General features: G+C 42.6%; 1 protein-coding gene across 8 annotated transcripts in view; it reads right to left on the bottom strand.

Moving 5' to 3' along the window:
• Scaf8 (SR-related CTD associated factor 8) overlaps positions 1–22,297 on the bottom strand; it is a 177,328-nt gene that overhangs the window by 77,700 nt on the left and 77,331 nt on the right. For 4 of the 8 annotated variants that reach the window (XM_021186088.1, XM_029471344.1, XM_029471347.1 and 1 more), the window contains 2 exons: positions 21,343–21,558; positions 18,480–20,579 (listed from right to left, as the gene is read on the bottom strand). In XM_021186088.1, coding sequence (XP_021041747.1) covers positions 19,129–20,579; positions 21,343–21,558 — 1,667 coding nt within the window. In that variant the 3' untranslated portion in view covers positions 18,480–19,128. Of the gene's footprint in view, positions 1–16,380; positions 20,580–21,342; positions 21,559–22,297 lie in introns of those variants that run through there. The other 4 variants (XR_003835293.1, XM_029471345.1, XM_029471346.1 and 1 more) reach the window with 2 other exon arrangements.

Raw genomic sequence — 22,297 nt, 5'->3', positions numbered from 1 at the left:
TTTGCTAACAGTCATTTAAAGAGGAAGAAAACTCAGTATGCGTATCAGAATTAAATTCACCCCTCACTTTAAATAGTTCACTCATCACTGAGCACATTTGTGAAAATTGTGCCACCTTATCTCTGGCAACTATCAGAGCTTGAAAAATTTAAAATTCTTTGGGAAAAGTAGAAATGAGTTACGCACAGCTGTTCAGATCTTACTGTGCTATAGCTTCCTGCCAGCCTTGAAAACTTAAGATCTCTATTGAGTCTGTGTAGAGCTGGGACTATGGGCTTCTAGCCACCTCCCTAAGGATGCTCAAGTCAATGGCCGAAGCTTTAAATAGCAAAGACTTAAAAGTTCCTAGGTCTTTCTTAATGTTGGTTTGGTTATTTTAATTTTCCTAGTTTCTACTTTTTTATATATATAATTTATTTTTATTTCACATGCATTGGTGTTTTGCCTGTATGTATGTCTGAGGGTGTTAGATACTAGAGTCACAGACAGTTGTGAGCCACCATATGGGTGCTGGGAATTGAATCCGTTCCCTCTGGAAGAGCAGTCAGTGCTCTTAACCGCTGAGCCATCTCTCCAGCCTCCTTGTTTCTTTCTTAATGTTCGTGTGTTTGTTCAACAAGACTTTTATATGTGTACAAGGAGGCAGGCACTGTGGTGGGATGGGAGACTTGAGTTCTGCTCTCAAGGGGCCCAATGCTGACAGAAAATGGGGAGAAAACAAGTTAGCAAGTACCTGCTCCGCCCTTGCCAGGGACGAGGTGTTTCTGAGAGGAGGGGCACGCAGAGGGAAACCAGAAGCCTGGGGTGAGGGTCAGCAGGGGTGAGGGTCCTAGCGGAGCAGCAGAGTACTCTGGGAAATGGCCAGCCAGATCAGACCTTAGGAACTCTCAGCTTTGCTGGGCACTGGAGACACAGCTGGGGGTGGGGGTAGGGGGTGGTCCTGCAGTCCAGAGACGATGTCCCAGCAGATCAATGCATCCAGTTGTATACAACCCTGATGGTATCACAGTAATGTCTGCATTTGTGTGTGAGAATGGTTCTGGCTACCTGTATTTAGTCCCATGTCAAACTTGTGAGGCTGGTACTAGGTGTTTAATCTCACACAATCCTGAGGTGAGTTATCACAAACAATGGAGTTTTTTACCAAGGAAGATTCTAGAAAAAAAATAATCCAGTAAACACAAAAGAGGGCAGAAGATACATTGGTCAGCCTGGAGACAGTGGTGGTGAAGCCATTGGGACAATCAATTAAAGCCACAAAGACTAAAGAAAGGTAAGGGTGACTGTGATTATGAGTGTGTTCAGTATTATTAATGTATGTTTGTGAAGAAAATCTAAGCACTGCACCTCTCTGAGGGGTACCATGTTAGGAAAGATGACGGTTTCCATTTCTCAATTTGGAGATGAATGGAACTTGACTTCAAACTGGGATATCAAAGGAAAGGGCATGTTTTAGGGACCCAGGAGAGAAGACACATGGATAAAGCCTCAAATGCCTTCGGCATGGTAGGCAGGAACATTTCTAGACCTGGGTACTATCCCACGGGCACTCTAGTGTCCAGTAGGAAACAGTGGACTGAATACACGTGAAAGAGCAAAACCACATGGGAAACTGGGTACTTTTCATGTGGGAAGAGGACTGGAGGAGAGGATGATGTCCAAAGCCAGGAGAGCAGTTTCCAGAGGAAGCAAGAGGAAGTTGGTCCTGCCATTAGATGCTGCTGGGCTGGCCGAATACAGAAGTGTGGGCTTGGGAAGGAGGCAACAGGAGGTCAGAGGGAGCCACTGGAGGGGTGGTGTCGTCAGAGCATGACACCTACTTCTGGAGGATGGAGAAACTGACACCCACAAACACTCTCTGCCCACAGACCTGTCTATAACACAGACTGACAAGGAGAAAGTAGCAGAAGGCAAAGAGAAATCTTACTTTGTTTTAAATGCATGTGAGAAGCAAGCATTAATGTGCAAATGATGTCACAGGAAGTGTGGACTGTTTAACCGAGACAAGGAGCAGCTGCATTGTTGTGGGTCAACACGATGAGGTATAGAGAAGCTAGCTGTGGGCCTAAGCATTGGCACGTATGCTGCAGACCGGAGCTAGGCTTCCAGTCTCAGCTTCCAATGGGTTCCTGACACTGCCTCACATGGGGTAGGGCTGCCCTGTGTACTGCAGGAGCTGAGCTGCACCCACCCTCAGTCCTAACAACCACAGTGTCTTCAAGTGCCACTTCATGTTCTAAGGCAGTGGTTCTCAGCCTGTGTGTTCCCATATCAGATCTCCTGTATATTGGATATTTATTTACAGTAGCAAAATTACAGTTAGTAGCAACAAAAATAATTATATGGTTGGGGGGTTACCACAAGATAAGGAGCTGCACTACAGGATCGCAGCATCAGGAAGGCTGAGAACCACCTGCTCTGGGGAAGGGAGGGCATATGCCTCGGAGTAGGGAAATAAAACAGGTGCCTTTGAGAACGCAGGCTCCCAGTCAATTGTGCATTCTGCGATCAGTGAAAACTGTCCCTGTGGTTTCAGGAGACTGGGAGGAGCTAAGGGCAGAAAGTAGAACTCAGCATGACACCTTTCCTCTTGCTTAGCTTAAAGCACGGGTGTGCTTCCTCTGATGGATTTTGCAGAAAATAGTACCCAGAGAAACCTGTGCCCAAGATGTACGGAGAACCTGTATCAGATATCCTTGTGATAGTTTAGAACTGGGATTGTCCTCAAGTGTCTGACTCTAGGAACAACCATCTTATGTATTACAGTATACATAGAGTATATGTACATTATATATATATATATATATATATACACACACACACACACACATATACATATGTATGTATGTACATACACACACACATATAATTACAAAAACAGGTATTGAATTTGTCTTATTCTAACCTGAGCAGACAATTTTAAGTTTTCAATAGAAAGGCTGCTATATTTTATCAAAAAGATCATGTACTCCATTCAAAACTCTAAATTTTATGACAAGATAGGAAAAAACCTTTAATCCGATCCTTTAAACTTGGTTGTTACTGTTCAGAATATTTTGGGGTGCTTTATCCTGGGTATTTTCTTTTAATCTTTCAGTTCATCACTAATTTTATTTTTAGGTATGTGAGTGCTTTGATATCAAGAGGCCCTGGAACTGGAGTTACAGGTGTCATGTGAGTGCTGGAAATCGAACTTGGGTCCTCTAAAAGAGCAGCCAGTGCCCTTAACCACTGAGTCATCTCTCTAGCCCTGAAAAAAAACAAAAACAAAAACAAAAACAAAAAAAAACAAACACCAAGCCATGCTAATTTTCAAATACTCCTGGAAATTCATCTCAATATTTGTGCTCAGTATTTAGAAAATAATTTAGTTCTAAGGGATTCTAAAGGTTGAGATGTTGCGCACTGTCAGAAGTGACAGATAGGAAGATACAGTGACCAAATGCGTGTCCTGTAAACTTTATGTGAACATCCTACAGCTTTGGTGCATGGTTTTAACAATCCCGCCCTTTTCTTGTTTGTTTGTTTGTTGTTTTGTTTTGAGACAGGGTTTCCTCTGTGTAGCCCTGGCTATCCTGGAACTCACTCTATAGACCAGGCTGGCCTCGAACTCAGAAATCTGCCTGCCTCTGCCTCCCAAGTGCTGGGATTAAAGGGATGTGCCACCACCGCCCGGCCCCACCCTTTTATTAAGAAGGTTGGATAGATACAAGTTCACTGTACAGTTTAGGCTGTGGCAGTCATAAAAGCGAGAAAGGGACAGTAGAGGAGAGCAGGGAGGAACAGTATTTCCAGAGTTTGCCAATGGACTGGCTGTCAGAGAGTGTGTCTTCAGATCTCTGCATCCATTAAACTTGACTCAGCTACTGTTGAGTGCAGCTTCCAGAACCTCAGTACCTGGACAAGTTCTAATGACGTATCTTGACAGCACATCTACCTTACTTAAATTTGCTAACACACCCACCAGAGGCGGAGGCGGAGGCAGAGATTCCCACCTCTGCTGAGCACACAGCTAAGTGAGCATGTGTTCAGAGGTCCTGCGTTTTCCCTCTGCGGAACAGCACATTTGGTAATGGTTCTCACTGTGGCTAGCTGTGCACACCTCCCTTGAGTCACAACCATATGCACTGAACTGAGGTCTGAACAAGGGCCTGAATGCACCACAGATTTTTTTTTTCCCCAATGAAATTCAAGTGGCACTTACAGTTCCATACTCAGAGGATAAGCAGCTGAAATTCCATGGAATAGAGTCCGATTGGTATGGTATTATTCAAATACATCTCTGAGAGCACCCAGAGATGGGTGGATCTCTGTGAGCTGAATGAAGGCCAGCCTGGTCTACAGGATAGCCAGGGCTACAGAGAAAGCCTGTCTTGAAAGATCTGTCTGCTCCTGCCTCTAGAGTGATGGGATGAAAGGCACCAGTCACCACCTCCTAGCAGAACGCAAATTAAGGAAGTAAAGCTCACCACAGCAGATTTGGAGGGATCTGAGAGCCCTGAGAATATTCCCACAGGCCACAGGGCTTTCTTCTGGAGTTTTGGAAGAGCAACTTGAAACCTTTGATGATGGCCCAAGACCAAATATTATAGAAAAAGCCCACCAGTTTCACCCGTAACTAGCCTATCAAATGACAATGAGGATTTGCTACAGGCCAAGAAGAAAAGCCAATTGAAGGCTAGTATGTTCATACATCACCAGGCACAGCAAAGATGGTGGGTCTGACTCCTTAGCTCCAAAGGAAGCAAAATTGCACAAGTAACTCAGAAACCACTTGAGAGGCACGCCAATCAAAACAAAAGAACATAGAGGACACCCCAGCATGAATAATGCAATCAGTTACAAAGCATGTCTGAAACTGAAGACCTTATATCCACTTGCCAGTAGGAATTACTAATTTGAACTCCAGGGTCAACATTAAGAAACTCATGTTCCACTGGACACTGAGATTAATTCACAGTCCTGGGCTCAGCTGAGTTTCAACCTGGACAAGGTTTGGAGACCTGCTTTTACTTTCTTTTCGAACAGTCTATATAGAGCCAACCTCGGAGGAAACTCAAAAGTTATTGGTAGAGCCATATGCAGTCATTTCCAATCACATCCTACTTGCCAATGGGCATTTCAATCTCATCAAATACTCATCTCTGGGCCTACCATTATCTTGTAACCATGGAAACTTCGTTTTCAGGAGAAAGTTGGCTATCATTCTGTCACCAGAGAGCACTTGCTCTCAGTCTCCGTACTCATCTCTCACGAGTTATCTCCACTGGCAAACGAGAAGAGCACGCAACCTCTCTCTTGATTCTGTTCCTCATAAAATGTTTCTCCAAAGATGTTCAAAAAAGATAATTTCCCTTTTTTTAAAAAATTTTCTTTGAAAATAATTAGGGTTTAACATGAATGAAAGAAAGGGAGGGGAGGAAGAAGGAAGGAGGTAGGGAGGGAGAGAGGGAGGAGAGAAACTCTAGGCTCAGCAGGTAAGGACTAGCTGCCAAGCCTGACAACCTGTGTTTGATCCCTGGAAGCCACCTGATGGAAGGGGAGAAGCAACTCCTTGTGAGCTGTCCTCTAACCCTGTCACCCTTGCACACAGTGACACTCCCACCCTACTCCACAAATACATGGAGGTAAAAAGGATCTTTTTAAAGAATAATGAACTAGGTCCTGAAGTCATATGCTAGCATGCTTCTTCTAAGGACCTCAGACAGTTTCACTGACAGGGCATCTACCTAGAACAAGAGGCAAATGGTATAACTCTTTCATGTAAGACCTCCATGACGGCTCCTTCCCTACCCACCCCTGAAAATGAGACCAGTCTAGCAATCAGGACATCATGACACCTGCAGAAAGAAGAGCTAGCAAATTGTTTCTGAATACTTCAAAGTAGCCAGGAACACCCACACTTGAATGAGCATCTCAAGGCACTGAAAGCAAGGGCAGAATGGTCTTGATGATGTCCTACATAGTTTCCCAATGTAGATTACAATCCTGCAACAGTGTAAGAACTACAAAATTACCAGCAGACTAAGAGAAGACATTGAGACTGTTACAGAAATGTTGCTAAAGTGCTCTGAGAGAAGGGCTGAAGCACAGGCTTCAGCTCTGATATCTAATCAGTGACACAGAAGTATGATGGACAGCTGATGGTCACTGGGGGTGGGGGGTGGGGTGTCCCATTTCTTCAGTGCTGTGACTGGACATTGGAATGTTCCCCAAGCCAGTAGATCACCGCCTTCCCCCTTGTTCACAAGCAACCCTAAACTCAATATACCCCAAACAAAACAGGAGAGAAAAACAGGAGGGGAACTTGCGAACTGGAAAGATTCAGCCGTGTGGGGGAGGAATGATCAATACCTATTATGCACATGTATGAAACTGCCAAAAAATAAAAATAAAAAAATATGGCTACCTGGAGAAAACCAATGATTGGGGTTTGGACAGCAGAGCATCCTGGTCTAACTCCCTAAGCATCTGCCACATCATAGGCAAACGTGTTCTGGAATCTATATTGTTTGTTGGTAGGACAGTAATGATTTCTAATTCTGAGTTAAATATTCTCAGGCTCTTGGCTTTTTGTTTGTTTGTATTTTTCTGTTGTAACAAGTTAAGAGGGGAAAGGCACTTTGAGTTAGTTCTTCCTTTGGGCCTTCAAAAATGCTTCCTAACAATTGAAAGCTGTTAAGAGCAGGTCTTGCTGAAGGCCAGAAGCAAAGAAGCTCTGAGTCTTGACAATTCAGCTCAGTGTTTGCGCTGTCTGGTGAGAAGAATACTGGAATCATTATAGAGGCACTATAATTATATACACCAACAGTGTGCACTCTCACTTACTAGGAGGGCCCAGAGTGCATGAGACAGGCCAGGTTCACCAACCAGATAAATGCCTGGAGTTTAACTTAAAAAAAAAAAAAAAAAAAAACCCTAAACACTTAAAAATCATCAGCATGAGAAACTTCCTACTTTGTACAATGAGCCGAACACTATCCTCCTTCTCATGACACACCTGCCTATGCACACAGACTCACTGAAATCAAGTAGTTTGTAATGAGCCAATCTAACAAAGCTTCCAATAGTGGTCAATAAATGATCAAGTGTAAACACACACGCACGCACGCAGAAAGGTTTGTTTTTGAACACTGACTACAAGTACGCAAGGGCCATATCAGACACAACTGCCCCCTGCTATAGGGATCCTTCATCCTGGGATCCCTCTTCTCTCAGAACCCTGTGTGTCTCAAACCAACCTTTGGTATTTTGGGCTCAACCAGCCTGAAAGATGCTGAAACAAACTCAAAAATGGACCATGCTATGGAGGCTATAAAGAACACTAGGTAGTAATTTTAAACAGTCATGCAGGCTGTAAAAATCACAAAGCAAATCAATGACTCAAATGACTTATGCTTTTACACACCTGCCACCACTGACACATTTTAGAAAGGGCGGCCTCATCTCTGGCTTGTTCTCCTCCCATTTCTGTGGTCTTGGATTTGGGTTAGTGGGGTACTTTTCAAGTTGGCCTGATGAAAAAATACCAGATGGCAACATTCAAGGCCCTAAGTTTCATAAACAAATGTGACTTAAGCAAAGAAAGAAAGCTGTTCACTTCCTGTGAAATATCAACGATACCAACATATAAAGATAAAATCTTCAAGGCTTTGAAAAGGGTGAGGCACCCTAATTCGAACACATTCGTCGGTGTACTGTGCATGTGCAAACATCTATTTCCAGTTGTGAATTATATCGTTAACTATTTTGAAATGTTAGACTAAGAAAATGTAAATTGGTAAAAAGAAAGCATTTACCATGAGAGAGGGTGGGCCAACATGGCTGGGCCAATCCCAGCCAGAATGGGTGTCTGCTTCTGTTCAGGTTGCCTTTGTGAGTTAACACTGTGCATCAAAAGGCGGGGCTCCCTGATCTTGTCCTTGTCCACCAGGCCAAGCAAATGAAGCTTTCCAAGAGGGAAGACAAGGAATGGAGAGCTGTGCCTTTTCTACAGACGTGATCCTCTAAGACCTGGCTATCCCTTTAAAATCATTTCTATGCGATGCCTGGTGGTTTGGAAGGCACCTCGGCAAGGCCACTGGTCATTTGAAGGAAACCAGTGGATTCCCAGTTTGCAGCCCTTCACCTGAGGTCCCTTCACATGTGCAAATTCTCTCACACATATGCCTGCTTTCACTACCACATAAATGGAATTGTTCAGGGGATGGGGGAGGCTCCTTTCTGGCCCTACAAAAACAGTAATTTGGAAATCAATCTTACTTAGATTGCGGTGGGAACTACTGATTTTCTCTGCCCTTGGGCTTTGAACTGTGAGCACTGGAGATGCAGACTATGCCACCTTCTGCATTGCAAGTCTCCTATTGGTTCCTCTGGTGTTACAATGCAAGGCATGCTGCTCACAGGACTCCTCCTTCTCAGCTGTGACCTTCCAGATGAAGGCAACTGTCCCCTCAGAAATCCAGTTGTTCCTTTTTCCTACTTGCTAATCTCTGATAAGGAAACAACTACTCTCTATTTGAAGACACAAATAAGGATAATTTTGGCTTTTTAAAAATTTGTTTTGGCTAAGCTAGAATTCACTGTAGATCAAGCTGGCCTCCAAGTCACTACTACTACTGCTACTGCCTCTGCCTCCTGAGTGCTGGGATTAAAAGCATGTGCCACCACAACCCGGTCTAATTTTGCCAACAGGGCTAAGACTTCTCCTGTCTTCCTAAACTGCCCATTACTAAATCACTGGGTCCAGAATTAGACTTGACAGATGGGAAATCCTGGTTCTCCAGGAACTTCCGATTTACGCTACTAGTCATTTCCTTTCTCTCCTCCCTCAACAGAACTCTTCTGAGGTCTTGAATTCTGAAACGTATTTAAGGATGAAACTTCACAATAAAATCAAATTCTCTGCATCATGTGATGGAGGGGGGGTATAATAAGGAATTTTTAAAACTCTAAATACAATGAGTCAGACACAACCCAGTGAAGTGATTGTTTATTTTCAGGATTAACAACTTTATACGCATGAATATGTTCAAGGGAAAAGTCTTTTTCTTTTCTTTTTTTGTTTGTTTTGTTTTTTCGAGACAGGGTTTCTCTGTGTAGTCCTGGCTGTCCTGGAACTCACTTTGTAGACCAGGCTGGTTTCGAACTCAGAAATCCACCTGCCTGTGCCTCCCAAGTGCTGAGATCAAAGGCATGTGCCACCATGCCTGGCCAGGTCTTTGTTTTTCTTAATTTCAAAAGAATCAATCTTTTTCACATACCATGTGGGGCAAAGGGGGTGGGGTGGGGAATCTACTTGAAAAACCTGATTTCCTCACTACATTGCATAAGAAATTCAACAATACTGATTCAAGAATCTGTTACTTCCTGGACATGATTCAGGCAATGAACTGAAGAAGGACGCTCTTTAGGCACCCCTCTACCTACATGTAACACAGCTGGGGATCCGTGATGGCCACAAAGCTTTTAGAAACCTATACAACTCCAACAACCATACGCTGCTGCCATTTGCTCTCTGACTCTATATTCTAACAACTAACTCTGCAGAAGGAATTCCTCAGGTGTTGCAATTACCATAAGGTACCCAGGACTACACTGGCCATAATGAACTTAAAAGTGCCTCTGTGTAGAAGTGCGGAGTGTTCCTCAATTCTGGTTTCTGTGAAAGCTACCAGGCCACAGTTAAGACATCTACCCAGTCTGGATCTTTTCATCCATGCTCACTGAACTCAGATTTCAGCCAGACATACATTGTTTTGTTTTTAACTTGATACTGCTGGCTAACTGTGTGAAAAGTTTGAGAAAGGTTTAAGGTTACGCTAAACTTTTAAAAGCCTATGTCTACTAAGCCACTGAAATAGTGAAGAATGAGTCACACAGTTTAATAAGCAAATAAAACAGAAAATATAAATATTGCCAGGATTTTTTTTTGCGGGGGGGTGGTGGTGGTGGTAGTGGTAGAGGAGGAACACGACAGAGTAAATGAAAACAGACTTGGCTGCACAGTTTTATAGAGCACTAAGTCCTCTCCACCTTTACAAACCTGTACTCTTTCCCTTTCATTCTGGAGAATCAAGCCCAGAGCTATGTACATACTAGGCACTTCACCACTGAGCTCCCAGCTCATCAACTAAAAGCTGCTTGTTGGAATCTAACAATAATTACTTGATTTTCTTTGCACATTCCATTAGCTCAAGTGTTGAGCTCAAGTCTGGTCATCACTTGAAAGTATGTTCATCTGAAAAGGTGGGTGGTATAGACCAACCTATGTTCTAGGAGGTCAATTTATATGGATTTTAAATAGTTACCTAGTTTAGTATTGGGCTGTCATGAAAGTGGTCTCTGCTGCCCCTCAAAGTATTTTGAGGTACTTCAGACTTTTTAAGAAAAACTTCTGGCCAGGCAGTGGCAGCACACACCTTTAATTCTGGAAGCAGAGGCCAGCCTGGTCTTTAGACTGAGTCCCTGGCCAGCCAGGGCTACACAGAGAAACCCTGTCAGGAAAACCCGTAACAGTCTGGACACAGACACACACCAGTGAGAGGATGGTGCCAAGACACAACTCAACAGATGACAGCAGACAGCCACCAGCATGAGGAATCTGCAACTCCAGGACAGCTCAGGGACTCCTGAGCACTGTTGTCTCCAGGGCCTTCAGGAAAGGCAGGGCTTTGCTGGCACACCACCCCAACTGCTACTTCCTGCTATTTGTTACAGCAGCTCAGGGTAATCAACATGGTCTACTTATTAGCACGCACATTTCAAAAGCACAGTTCTGAGGTGAGGCCTGAGTGGGAGAGGTCACACATGCAAACTGTAAGAGCACTGTCTCCTTTAAGAGGAACAAAGCTATCTGAACTGTGGGACCCTGTCTGTAGATAAACTGTGTACAATGCTTGCCACACAGGGATTAAAACTGTCTTTTTTCTCCAAGCCTTTTTCTGCCTGTAATGACAAAACTTACAGTCACAAACTATTGGGGCTAGCAACTGCGAGACTACCAGATCCACAAGAGGCTCCAGTGAAGCATTAGCACCCCTCTCAAGTCCTCAGTGATGACAGGGACACTACTGCTCCTTTCTAAAAGGCTCAAAGCCACATTCAAGCCACAGAGCAGCAGGTCTAGCTTACACAGCACATGGATGGAACTAGCCTTCAACACTGGAAAGGACAAGTCAGATTTTACTATTACCACAGCTAACATAAGAACTGTCCTTCAGTGACATAGGAAATGCCCCATTATCAAAGCATACCAAAGTAACATTTATTTCATGTAATAATCATAAAAATAACTGGATTTGCTAAGATTAGCAGAAACAAAGTTTACCTAACAAATGACATGAGCATGTCTTCTGAGGGGAAGACTGGGCAGTAACACAGGCAATATTTCGTCGCTGACTTGATGACTCTGGAAACTGTTGTCAGGACATGATGTAGACCAAGTTCATAGGAGACTGGCTTGTTAACTTGATTACTCGAGAAATCCAGTAATGGATTTTTTTTTTTTTTTTNGAGACAGTGTTTCTCTGAATAGCCCTGGCTGTCCTGGAACTCACTTTGTAGACCAGGCTGGCCTCGAACTCAGAAATCTGCCTGCCTCTGCCTCCTGAGTGCTGGGATTAAAGGCGTGCACCACCACGCCTGGCCCAGTTATGTATTTTAATAAGGTAAAATAACTGCAAATTAACCATCACTGCAAAGCACAAAGGCTACCGTCTAAACTGTGTGAATTCAAGCAGCAGGTAAGCATTAATAATTCTGAATGTATATATTCAGAACCACAACCACTTTGCTTAATCTAAGCTCAGTGGACTATTAATAGCATGGTTTTATGTAAGAAAACTAAATCCTGACTATACACACAATAACTAAAATGCTGAGTTTTAGAAGTTGTGGAACTCACATCCTCAATGCATATCTGCATAAGTCCTCACTAGTTACAAAGCATCCATAAAGAGGAAAGGAAAATGAAAGAGAGCTTTCACATTTTATCTGTGAGCAAAGTGTTTTGTAAAAGAAACCTTATTTAGCGTTGGTGCAGTGTAAGTCTGCCTTCAGATCAGTTGAAAGCACATCACTTCAAAACCATCAAGTATATAGAGTGAGTTCTTACATATTGCAAAAGGAGGATTAGCAATGTACACGCGACCACAAAAGGGGAACTTCAGTGGTTAGAGCAACTGTAAATCCTAAATAGCCTGGTATTTGCTGAAGTGGCATACACTCATTCCTAAATCTGCTAACAGGATTTCAAACTTTGCTCAAAATCGTATTATGAGACTTAAGGAAGCCACTTACATCTGTGAGCTAAGTTTCTCTTAAGCAAAACAGATACTACAAAGACTACTTCCCACGGTTGCATCACACCCACAATGCAGTTACTCAGCTTCCCAACACAGTACAGGCCCTGAGTGCTACAGGTTTCTTCAAGTGACGAAGACTGTTTAGCTGTGAAGAAGTTAAGGACTAGAGGTTCCATACCTTGCCCAAAGACATTCTAGCAACTGTTAAGGCCAGTTTTTAAAACTGAAGAGCATTAATTTTAAATTATTATTTTAAATGTATTATTTCAAAATGTGTTACAATATTGTTGGGTTTTGTCCCCACAGCCACCTTCTCTTTTCTTCAACTTATCATTCACAAAACAGAAAACTTAAAATAGTGCTTATTATCTGTTTTTGTTGTTGCTGTTGTTTTAAAGGCGTAGACTAGCTATGTGACTCCAGCTGAACTCAAGATCTTACTGCTTCATACTCCTGAGTGGCCTGTGTTCTACAACATTCCACAAGTATTAAAATGCTGGAAGCAGCCTAAAGACCAGGACAGAGAAAGCAACCCACCTTCGGTGAAAGCCAGTTTTCAGTTGGTTGCCCCACTATAGCCAGGACTGCCGGGAAAGGCAAAACCCATCCTAATATCGGCAGAGAGGGCAGTAGACAGAGCATTTGTACTCAAGTCCCCTGCGTTCAGAAATTCTACTCTGGTGGATTCCAGCAATTTCAGATGAAAGTATGGGGGGGGGGGAAGCAAGGCTCCTACTGAACAGACAGACCCTATTCCCTTAACAACAGGGTGCAGTACCTAACATGACTTAATGTACACAGAAGGATTAGACTGAACACTTGTAGATTCCAGTATCTGGGGGAAGTCCCTGTAGACTGCCTCAAGGGACAATGTACATACCCATTAAACACACATCTGGCCATGAGCAACTGTAGTCTCCGTTTACAGCCTAAAGCATCTAACATTTTATACAATTACACCTTCTTCCCCCTTTGATATAAAAGCAAAGAGAGACTGTTTGAGAAGGAGAGAGGGAGGGGAAGGAAAGGAGCCTCAGGTCTTTGTTCTCAATCTTTGACAATCTTTAGAACAAAGAAGGGTAAGGGGAGGTTAGTCTAAGCAAGGAGCCTAGAGAAACCACTGACTTGTGTTAGTTCATCATGTACAGCCCATCTATGTACTCCTATTAATGACATTGAGGCCAGTTTCTGACCAATTTAACAATTATAATCTGTCAAGATAAAGTAAAAACTTGAACTAGTCTATAAAGCCTGTGTAAGTAAAGAAAATATTTCCTATAGTCATTTCATGGTTCTGTTTCCAGGCCTTTCTTGGTGCAATAGTTTACTTTTAAAGTATGAACTTAAACTATGATGACTACTCTACATGTTAGTCACCCTCCAGCATCAACTGGCAAAATGTATTGCTTTCTATACCACTATAGATAATTCTATGAAAGTAGAATATTTTATGTGACTCTGGTTGGACTTAGGAGCTTACTTCTTTCAGAATCCTGAGTGGGCTGTGTTCCACGGCATTCCACAAGTTAAGGTATTAAAATGCTGGAAACAGTCTAAAGATCAGAATAGTAGAAAACAATTTCAAGAGTGCTGTGTGTAAACCAGGTATAGTGGCTAATGAACACATATGTAAGAACAGGGCGCATGCAGGGGGCGGGGCGGGGGGGGGGGGGGGGGGGGGGGGGGGAACCTGTCATGAGTTCAAGCCCAGCCTAAACTACCAGCATGAGACCCTGACCTTACAACTAGAAGGGGAAGAAACATATTCAATATAGATTTGAAATGAAAGTAAGTAGGTAGGATTAAACAGTGGAAGGTGTGTCTACAGTAACTCAGGCACATATACCTATGGGTGTGTCATAAAGCATTTCACAAGTCGGAGCCACACAATGACTGCTAACAGCTCCGAGAAAGTGGGGACCACAGGGAACAGCACACTCAAATCACTTTGTGGTGTACTGACGTTAAATCGATCCTTCCTGTAAGTAAGCTGTGCTGGATCAGAGTATCATTGCTAACCTTTCATTAAATGATTGTTTTCCTTTAGACGTGACCTTCATACTTGTAGTGCCCACAGCTCACACAGTTTAAAAGATGCTGCATTTTATACAAAAGCCACAGCAAGAACACTTGGGAAGAACATAATCCTATGCCACCCTGCAGCATCTGTGATTAAATAATTCAGTGCTTTATCTGCCTGCCTTAAAACTGGTACATGTTCTCATCTTTATGCAGGATGTAAGCACAATACTTGTGTACAAAGGGAGAAATCTAAAAGGTGCTGAAACAGTTTACTTACACAGCACCTACTAAATAGTGTCTTACTACTAATATAAAGGCACATAAGGTACAGCAAAAATATCTTAATTCAATATAAAATGTCTTGGTTCAAAGGTCACGCAGACCCATCTGAATAGAAAGTGAGGAAAATATAATATCCTTGAAATCATGTGCTCAGAGTGGGCGGGTGCTAGAATAGATGGGCAAGAAATGCATTCAATCCGCTCACTATAGCAATTCACACATGTTCACTAAACTGTCGACTGTCTACTTTGTATGTCCCCTTTTTCTTTGATTCTGTTCTGAGTTAGGAATTATTCTACAGTCATTGTTATGTTTTACTGGAAACATTTCCCATTTCTGAGTAGTATTGCTTGCAATTAACAGCATTTTACCCAACGCAATTCACTATTTTTAAGAAGTTTTTTTTTTAGTACATATATACAATGGAATACTATTTATTTATGAAAAACAAAGACATGATGAGATAGATGGATCTTGAGAATATCATCCTGTGCAGGGTAATCCAGTCCCAAAAGGACATGCACCATATATACGTATTCACTTATAAGTGGATATTAGCCATAAAATACAGGATACCCATGCTACGCTCCACAGATCCAAGGAGGCTGGCGAGAAAGGAGGGCACAAGCAAGGATGCTCAAGTCTCACTTGGAAGGGGGAATAAAATAGTTGTAAGAGGAAGATGGAGGGAGGGAACTGGGTGGAAGAGGAGATTGAGTGTTGGTGGGGTTCAGAATCGGGTGTGGGGAGAGGTAGGGGAATTGCTGAATGGCCATGAGAATTAATGGAAATCTGCAACTGATGGGGGGGGGGGGTTGTTCCAGGAAGACACAGAGACCTGGGATAGAGGAGGTGCCCAAGAATCAATGGGGTGTCCTTGGCAGTGACTCACAGCACTGGAGATATGGAGCCTGAAGAGGCTGCCTCCTGTGGCCAGGCAAGAACCCCAGAGGAGTGATAGAAACACCAACCCACCCACAAAACTTTCAACCCCAAATTTATCCTGTCTACAACAAATGCAGGCACAAGGGATGAAGCAGAGACTGAGGGAATAGCCAACCAATAACAAACTCAACTTGAGACCCATCCCATGGACAAGCACCAATCCCTGGCACTATTAATGATACTCTGTTATGACTGTAGGCAGGAGCATGTAATTCTCTGAGAGGCTCTACCCAGACAGATGCAGACACCCACAGCCAAAGAGTGGATGGAGCTTGGGGACTCTTATGGAAGAATAGGAGAAAGGATTGCAGGCACCTAAGGGGATAGAACTACACAGGAAGACCAAGCGAGTCAACTAAACTGAACCCTTGGGGTGATCAGAGAATTAACCACCAATCAAAGAACCTACACAGACTGGACCTAGGCCTCTCTGTGCATATGTACCAGGTGATCTTCATGTGGGCCCTTGAACCACTGGATCAAGGGCTATCTGAAAAGCTGCTGTCTGTTCCTGGGATATGTTCTTCTCGCTGGGCTGCCTTGTCTGGCTCAGTGGAAGAGAAAGCACTTAAGTCTTGCAGCATTTGAAGTGCCAGGGTGGGAGGGAGGCTGGGGTGGGGTGGGGTTTTGTAGTGTCCCACCAACTCAGAGGAGAAGGGGAGTAGGGAAGGGGTAAGGATTGTGGGAGGGGATGACCGGGAGGGGGACAGTGAACAATATATTAAAAAATTAATTAATTAAAAAGTATTTTTAAAAGTAACTTTAAAAATAATGCTCCCAGTCTCTATCAAAGTATAATTTTTCATATGAGTGAAGATAAATTTAATAAAGCAGCAACATTCCGAGATGAGAGGAAGTACTCTGATAAGAATAAAGTGTTAGTGAAATCACCTTGCGTTCTGAATGGGCCACTTACACTACTTGGACCTTCCATTCACTTCTGATTAGTACCTCTTCCTATACAGCAACATGAAATGAGCGCTGCTTATCAATATGGCTTTGTTGCATGTTTCCAGACATGGGAGAAATTACCAACTGCAGCACATACACTAATGCTACAGAGACCATGCTTCATGAAATTTGTACAGTTAAGCAGTTCAGTCTGCTACACTGCAGAGTGTGGCATCACTCTGCCGTGGCACACACTGAAACCACATAGGGCTGTTGGGTGTAGCTCAGTGGGAGAACGCCCAGCATAAAACTGGCCCAGGGCTTGATGATCCCCACTGTGTGATTCACTGTCCCATACAGTACTGCCTAAAAAAACCACAAAGCAGTGCACTGAGTGGCTGGGCCACTCCTCACATGTGTTTCCAGTTGGCAGCAGGCCTAGGACTGCGGCAGATCCGAAGCCAGACTCATCTGGAATGGTTATGACTGAGGCTGAGCAAGTCCTTCCTTACTGTTATAATGACAAACAAGGGCAAGGGGGGCAAGCAAAGAGTAATCGCTTTTGTCTGAAAGGAAAAGTGTCCCCAAACATGCACAAGGTGACACGGTTCTGCCAAACTGCTGGGTTAACTTGCACTTTCTAGAACTTTCAAACCAGTGCAAGTGCAACCCTTCTCAAGTACTCACGGGAAGGCCAAAAGCTTAGAATTAAAAACAGATCACTAACAAGTAAGCTTGTTTATATTGCTACTTAACTTGATGAAATGTCCATTAATTCTGATCAGAGAAAAATGGAACTAAAGTACTTGTGAGGAACTGTATTCACTACCATTTCCTAAAGGTCAAAGCCAGTCTTCCCTGAATATTTACTTTGCCCCAAGGTTGCAATTTTGACTTTTTATCCTAAGGGAAAGACCGGGCATCAAATCAAACTATTAACTGAGTTGTTTTGGAAGTAAATATTCAAGCACTTCTTCTCTTTACTTGCCTTACCCAATCAACCAAATAGATTATGCCCTACTGTCTGAATTCACAGATTCAGGCTGTGTGAGAAGACTCTTTCTTTTGGCGACAAATCTCATAGCTGTCGAGAGCATCACCGGAGGAGCACACAAACAAGTCTTACTTTAAATGCCTCATGTACTCTGTCACAGCTTAGAGATTCTAGACAGAGCAAAGGATGCACGGCTGAAAACGCAAAGGAAAGGAACTGAGTGCTCACAGAATCATGGGAAACCTCCACTGGAAACTAGAAACTACTGATGGCCTTTTATCATGTATATGCAGAATGTGGAAAATGCAAAAGAAAACAGCAAAGAAATGAAACTTAAGAGCAAAAGCAAATAGGAAGCCAACCCCAAACATTTCTCCTCCTTTACCTTAGAGCCTTGTCTAAACAGTGTTACTCAGAGACTACAAAACACATGATGGAAGCTTTATTCCTGGCTTATGCCATCAATGCCAATATACATTCTGTGCAATTAAGAAACTGATGGCATGCACGTGAACTAAGCTCCTTAATGACAGTCTCATCTACAAGAACAGCAGATAGTGTGAGAAATTGTCATCACTTAATGTGAAATCTGACTATGTGCTGCATCTGGCTCTGCGTTTAGCCATATTAAAGCACCAAAAAACTGTCTCTCAGCCAATATACTTCTAATTTCTTACTTCACACTTATCAAGATTAAAAAAATGCTATAAACATGAGGAATGTTAATTTACCCAGTGTTCCCAATTTTCTATCAAGCTTTAAAGAATATTAAACTTTTAAAAACATTCTTTTTCTCTGTATGAGCAGAGACAGACATACAGAGAAAGAAAAACTACATGGCTTACACAATAAATATACATAGATACTGCATACATATTGTTCAGACTGCATGGTTTTTATATCAAATACAGGCTTTTCTCAGCACACAACTATTCATTGTTGTTAAAGGGTAATGAGAAACTTCAACAGCTAAGTACATACTACTAACAGTTCAGTTTTAAGAATTTGTAGGTTAAAAAAATACAATTCCTAGAACACTGTTATCAAACAAGTAAGTTTTATTGGCATCTAAAAACAAAATTCACCCAACATTGAAACGTCTTTGAATGTTTATGTTGTTTGCTTTTTTTCTTTTTACTTATTGCAGTATGAGGAACAAATCACACACACTTACTTTGGAGTAACAGAGACCATTGTGGAGATTTTTACAAAATCACTTTTTAAAATCTCTGTATTATGCTCCTCAAGAATCTAGAGCCAGTCCTTGCATAAAATGTCATAGCTTTGTCTGTCTCCTTAAAATCCTGCAGCAGCCTAGAGTTATGGAGAAGATGTGCCACACCTTGCTGTTCTGAAATATGTCACTGCCATACCCAACCCAATGACAGTGTCTAAAACCTTCTCTTCCATAGGAAGTCTCCGACAAGCCGTTAGCATCTCCTTGACGTTAAAAGAATCTGGGGCAACATTTATACTTTATCAGAAAAAAAAGTGTTTACCTACCATGTTCATATTAAGAACAATGTCTATACAAGTCAGTTGTACAATTATTTTAAGAGAAAGGTGAACATGAACATCAGATTAACTTAGTTCTGGTAGATAAACATGAACAAGTGTGGTGCAGTCAGCCATTAACCTCTTACAGAGATGACAACTGTACAAAAGGTTTCTTTTACCTACTGAGTGATGTTATGTCCCCTCAGTCTCTGTGCTTTCTACCACCGCTTCACTCTCTACACCAGCAGCTGTGCCGCTCTCCTCCTTGTCTATGTCACCTGAAGACGCCAGTTTCTCATAGAGTTCAGGGTCCTTCTGCACTGGTAAAGGCGGTGGCTGAGCATGTCTCTCTGTGTTTTCACCATTAACTTGAGGCACATTATCACCTTTCCGTTGAGAAGTGGCCCCTTCAAAATAATCAAAAACCCGAGCATGAGGAGGGGGAACCCAAGTGTTTTGAATTCTATCTCGTCCAAGACGATTTCCATTAATTTCTCTGCAGAAATCAAAATCTCTGTCATCCCTATCCCTCTGCCTCTCCCAGGGTCTTCTGCGGTCATCAAAATCTCTGTGAATTTCTTGACCAAATCCTCTGTTCCAAGGACCACTTCTAGGATCAAATCGGTAATTTCCAGCCCGAAATCTACCTCTTTCTTCATGTAAGCCTTTTGGACCACCAAAGACAGGCAGAACTCGATGCTCTCTCTCATCAAAATCTCTAGGCCCCCAAGGCTTCTCTGGGGGAAAGCCAAAGTGGTCTCTTCGACCAAGGTGGTCTAGACTTGGTCTCACAAGATTCTCCCTCATGTCCACAGGAGGTCTTCCAAAATGATCCCTAGCATCTAATGGAGGCCTTCCAGGGCCTTCTCTGGGATCTATACGTCGCCCAACCACATCCCTAACATCCACCTGAGGAGGTCTGGTAATGCCCTCCCTGGTTTCTATAGGAGGAAAGCGGTAATCTCTATCCCCTTCCTGTTGAATATTGTCATTCCCAAGTGGTATTCTTTTATCTGGGTTGGGAACATTGTCTATACTCGGTCTTCCAGGAGCCAGAAAAGGTCTTTCTGGCTGACTGAAAAGATCTCCTGGAGGAAAAGGTCCGCGGGGTGGAGGATGAAGAGCTGCATCAAGTACCGATGGGGGAGGGATACCCCGTTGTGGTGGCATTCCAGGCTGTAGTAAAGGGAATCTTGGCCCGGGAGCCTGTGCTATCAGTCCAGGACGAATGTCTAACATTGGCAACGCAGGCATCCTTTGAGCAGGGATGGTTAAAGGTGGTAAGTTTTGAGGTCCAATTGGTGGCTGTGTTCCCAAAAGTCCAGCAGGACTTGTAACATTTGGTGGCTGTAGTCCTACAAGTCCAGAGTTGTTAGGCAAGTTTGGAGGCAGTACCCCAAGAAGTCCAGAGCCACTGGACACATTTGGTGGCTGTATGGCCAAAATTCCAGAGTTATTTAGAATATTTGGTGGCTGGGCTCCCATAATCGCAGCACTGTTAGAAACATTAGCTGGGCGAACCCCCAGAATTTCAGAATTACTTGATACATTTGGTCTCTGCATGCACAGGATCCCAGAGGTGCTTGAGGCCCCAGGCGGCTGTGCTAACATTGCAGCACTACTTGGAATATCACTTGGAATCACTAGAATAGAAAGAGAACAAACCATCTAAAGTAACAGTTACTGTATTGTGAAAATGAAAGAAATTATTAATGCTATAATCCTGCTAGTGAACTTTAGCTCCCTACTCAAAGACCCAGGCTTTACCAGGTACAGGGTGACCACCACACCTCAGATGGTTCAGAGTGAAACACAGAGGGAAACACAGATTAAAACCTCAGTGCAGCTTCAGACTAAAATACTCGGAACAAACATGTCAGGTTTATTTGTGTGTGATTCTCCACCATTAAAATATCAAAGAGTGGGGCCATTAAAAAAAATTTCACATACCATTTCTAGCTAGACGATTCTCTGGTATAGTGCTTGTCACAATCTTTCACCTCTTACCTTCCTCTAAATAAACACTTTATGTAATCGTATGCTGACAACACCCAAGAACAGCACCATACACCTCCAAATGGTGAGTGCTGGGTTTTAATGAAAAGGTATCAAAAAATCAGTATTATCCCATTTGTAAATCGTCTTAACAGCATTGGACATTAAAATAATGGACCATGTGCGTGCTGGCAAACACCTACCACTGAGCTGTCTCCAACCCTTATAATGGCTCTTCTGGAAATAATATTGCAGGGCATGGAGAGAACAGAGGGATCACTGTCCCCCTAAACAAAACAAACTCCCTGGATTTTACATGCATACCGCTCTAAAGTTTAGTACTAATCTTCAGAAAAATAATTAGTAAGTTAATTTCATGTCTAAGGTTTTGGTCACGGCTTTTGTTTTTACCTGGTCTGGTGTTCTCACCAGAAGGAATCTGGTGCTCTATAAGGTGAGGTACTTTTTCTTCAGGCTCTGCTTTACTGGGAGGATTAAAAACATTTCCAGCTGGTAGAGTTGAAGGAGCAAGACTGCCAGCAACAGAACCACTTGGTAAAACCAGGCTGCCAAATCCAACATCTTTCACAGCTTCAGGGGTCATGGACAATGGTGGTTGCACTAAAGCTGTTTAAATCAGACAAAATTTTATTTCAGACTTAATCAATCTGTAAGCTAAGTTTTCTGGTAACTCGAGTGTTTACTTAGTGGCATTCCTGCATTACTAAGCACATTGTGTAATAACCAATGCTTAAAATCACTAGTCATAATGAGGCAGCTAAGCAATATGTACAAGGCTTCACTCTTTTAGAATAAGAAAATAATTTTATAAGATATTTTCACCAAGAGTCTGGAACAGGAGGAATCACTGGTGAAGACTATCCTTATAACACTTAAAAAAAAAAAAGTCTAATTTTCTAAGAATGCCAGCTAAGTGAATACTAAATACGCAGAAATGATTAGCAGACAGACATGTAGATATCAGAATGAAAGTTTCTGGCCAATCTTGAAATTACACTATGTGTGTGTGTGTGTGTGTGTGTGTGTGTGTGTATGGATGGGGGTATCTTTATATTCACATTACTTTCTTTAAGTGAAGGTTAATTAGGCAAGGTAAACTTTAAATATAAAGCTATAAACTCTATTCCTAAGTACTTGGTAAAAAAACAAAACAAAACCAAAAAACCTCTCTCCATGTACATGTAACCTATATACTAAAAGGCAGAACAACAGGGATCTAACACACTCTTAGAAGGTCTAATTCAGTGGGAGTCATATAGAGAACTGCTGGGACATCCTTGGACCCTTTAAGCAAGGGTGTCCCCATCCTATTCACCTCAGAAATACCTGGATAAATGGTCAGTGC

Source organism: Mus caroli, chromosome 17 (genome assembly GCF_900094665.2).
Source record: "Mus caroli chromosome 17, CAROLI_EIJ_v1.1, whole genome shotgun sequence".
Taxonomy (NCBI): domain Eukaryota; kingdom Metazoa; phylum Chordata; class Mammalia; order Rodentia; family Muridae; genus Mus; species Mus caroli.
Note: the sequence above shows the minus strand (reverse complement) of the source record. Positions and strands in the feature narration are given on the sequence as shown.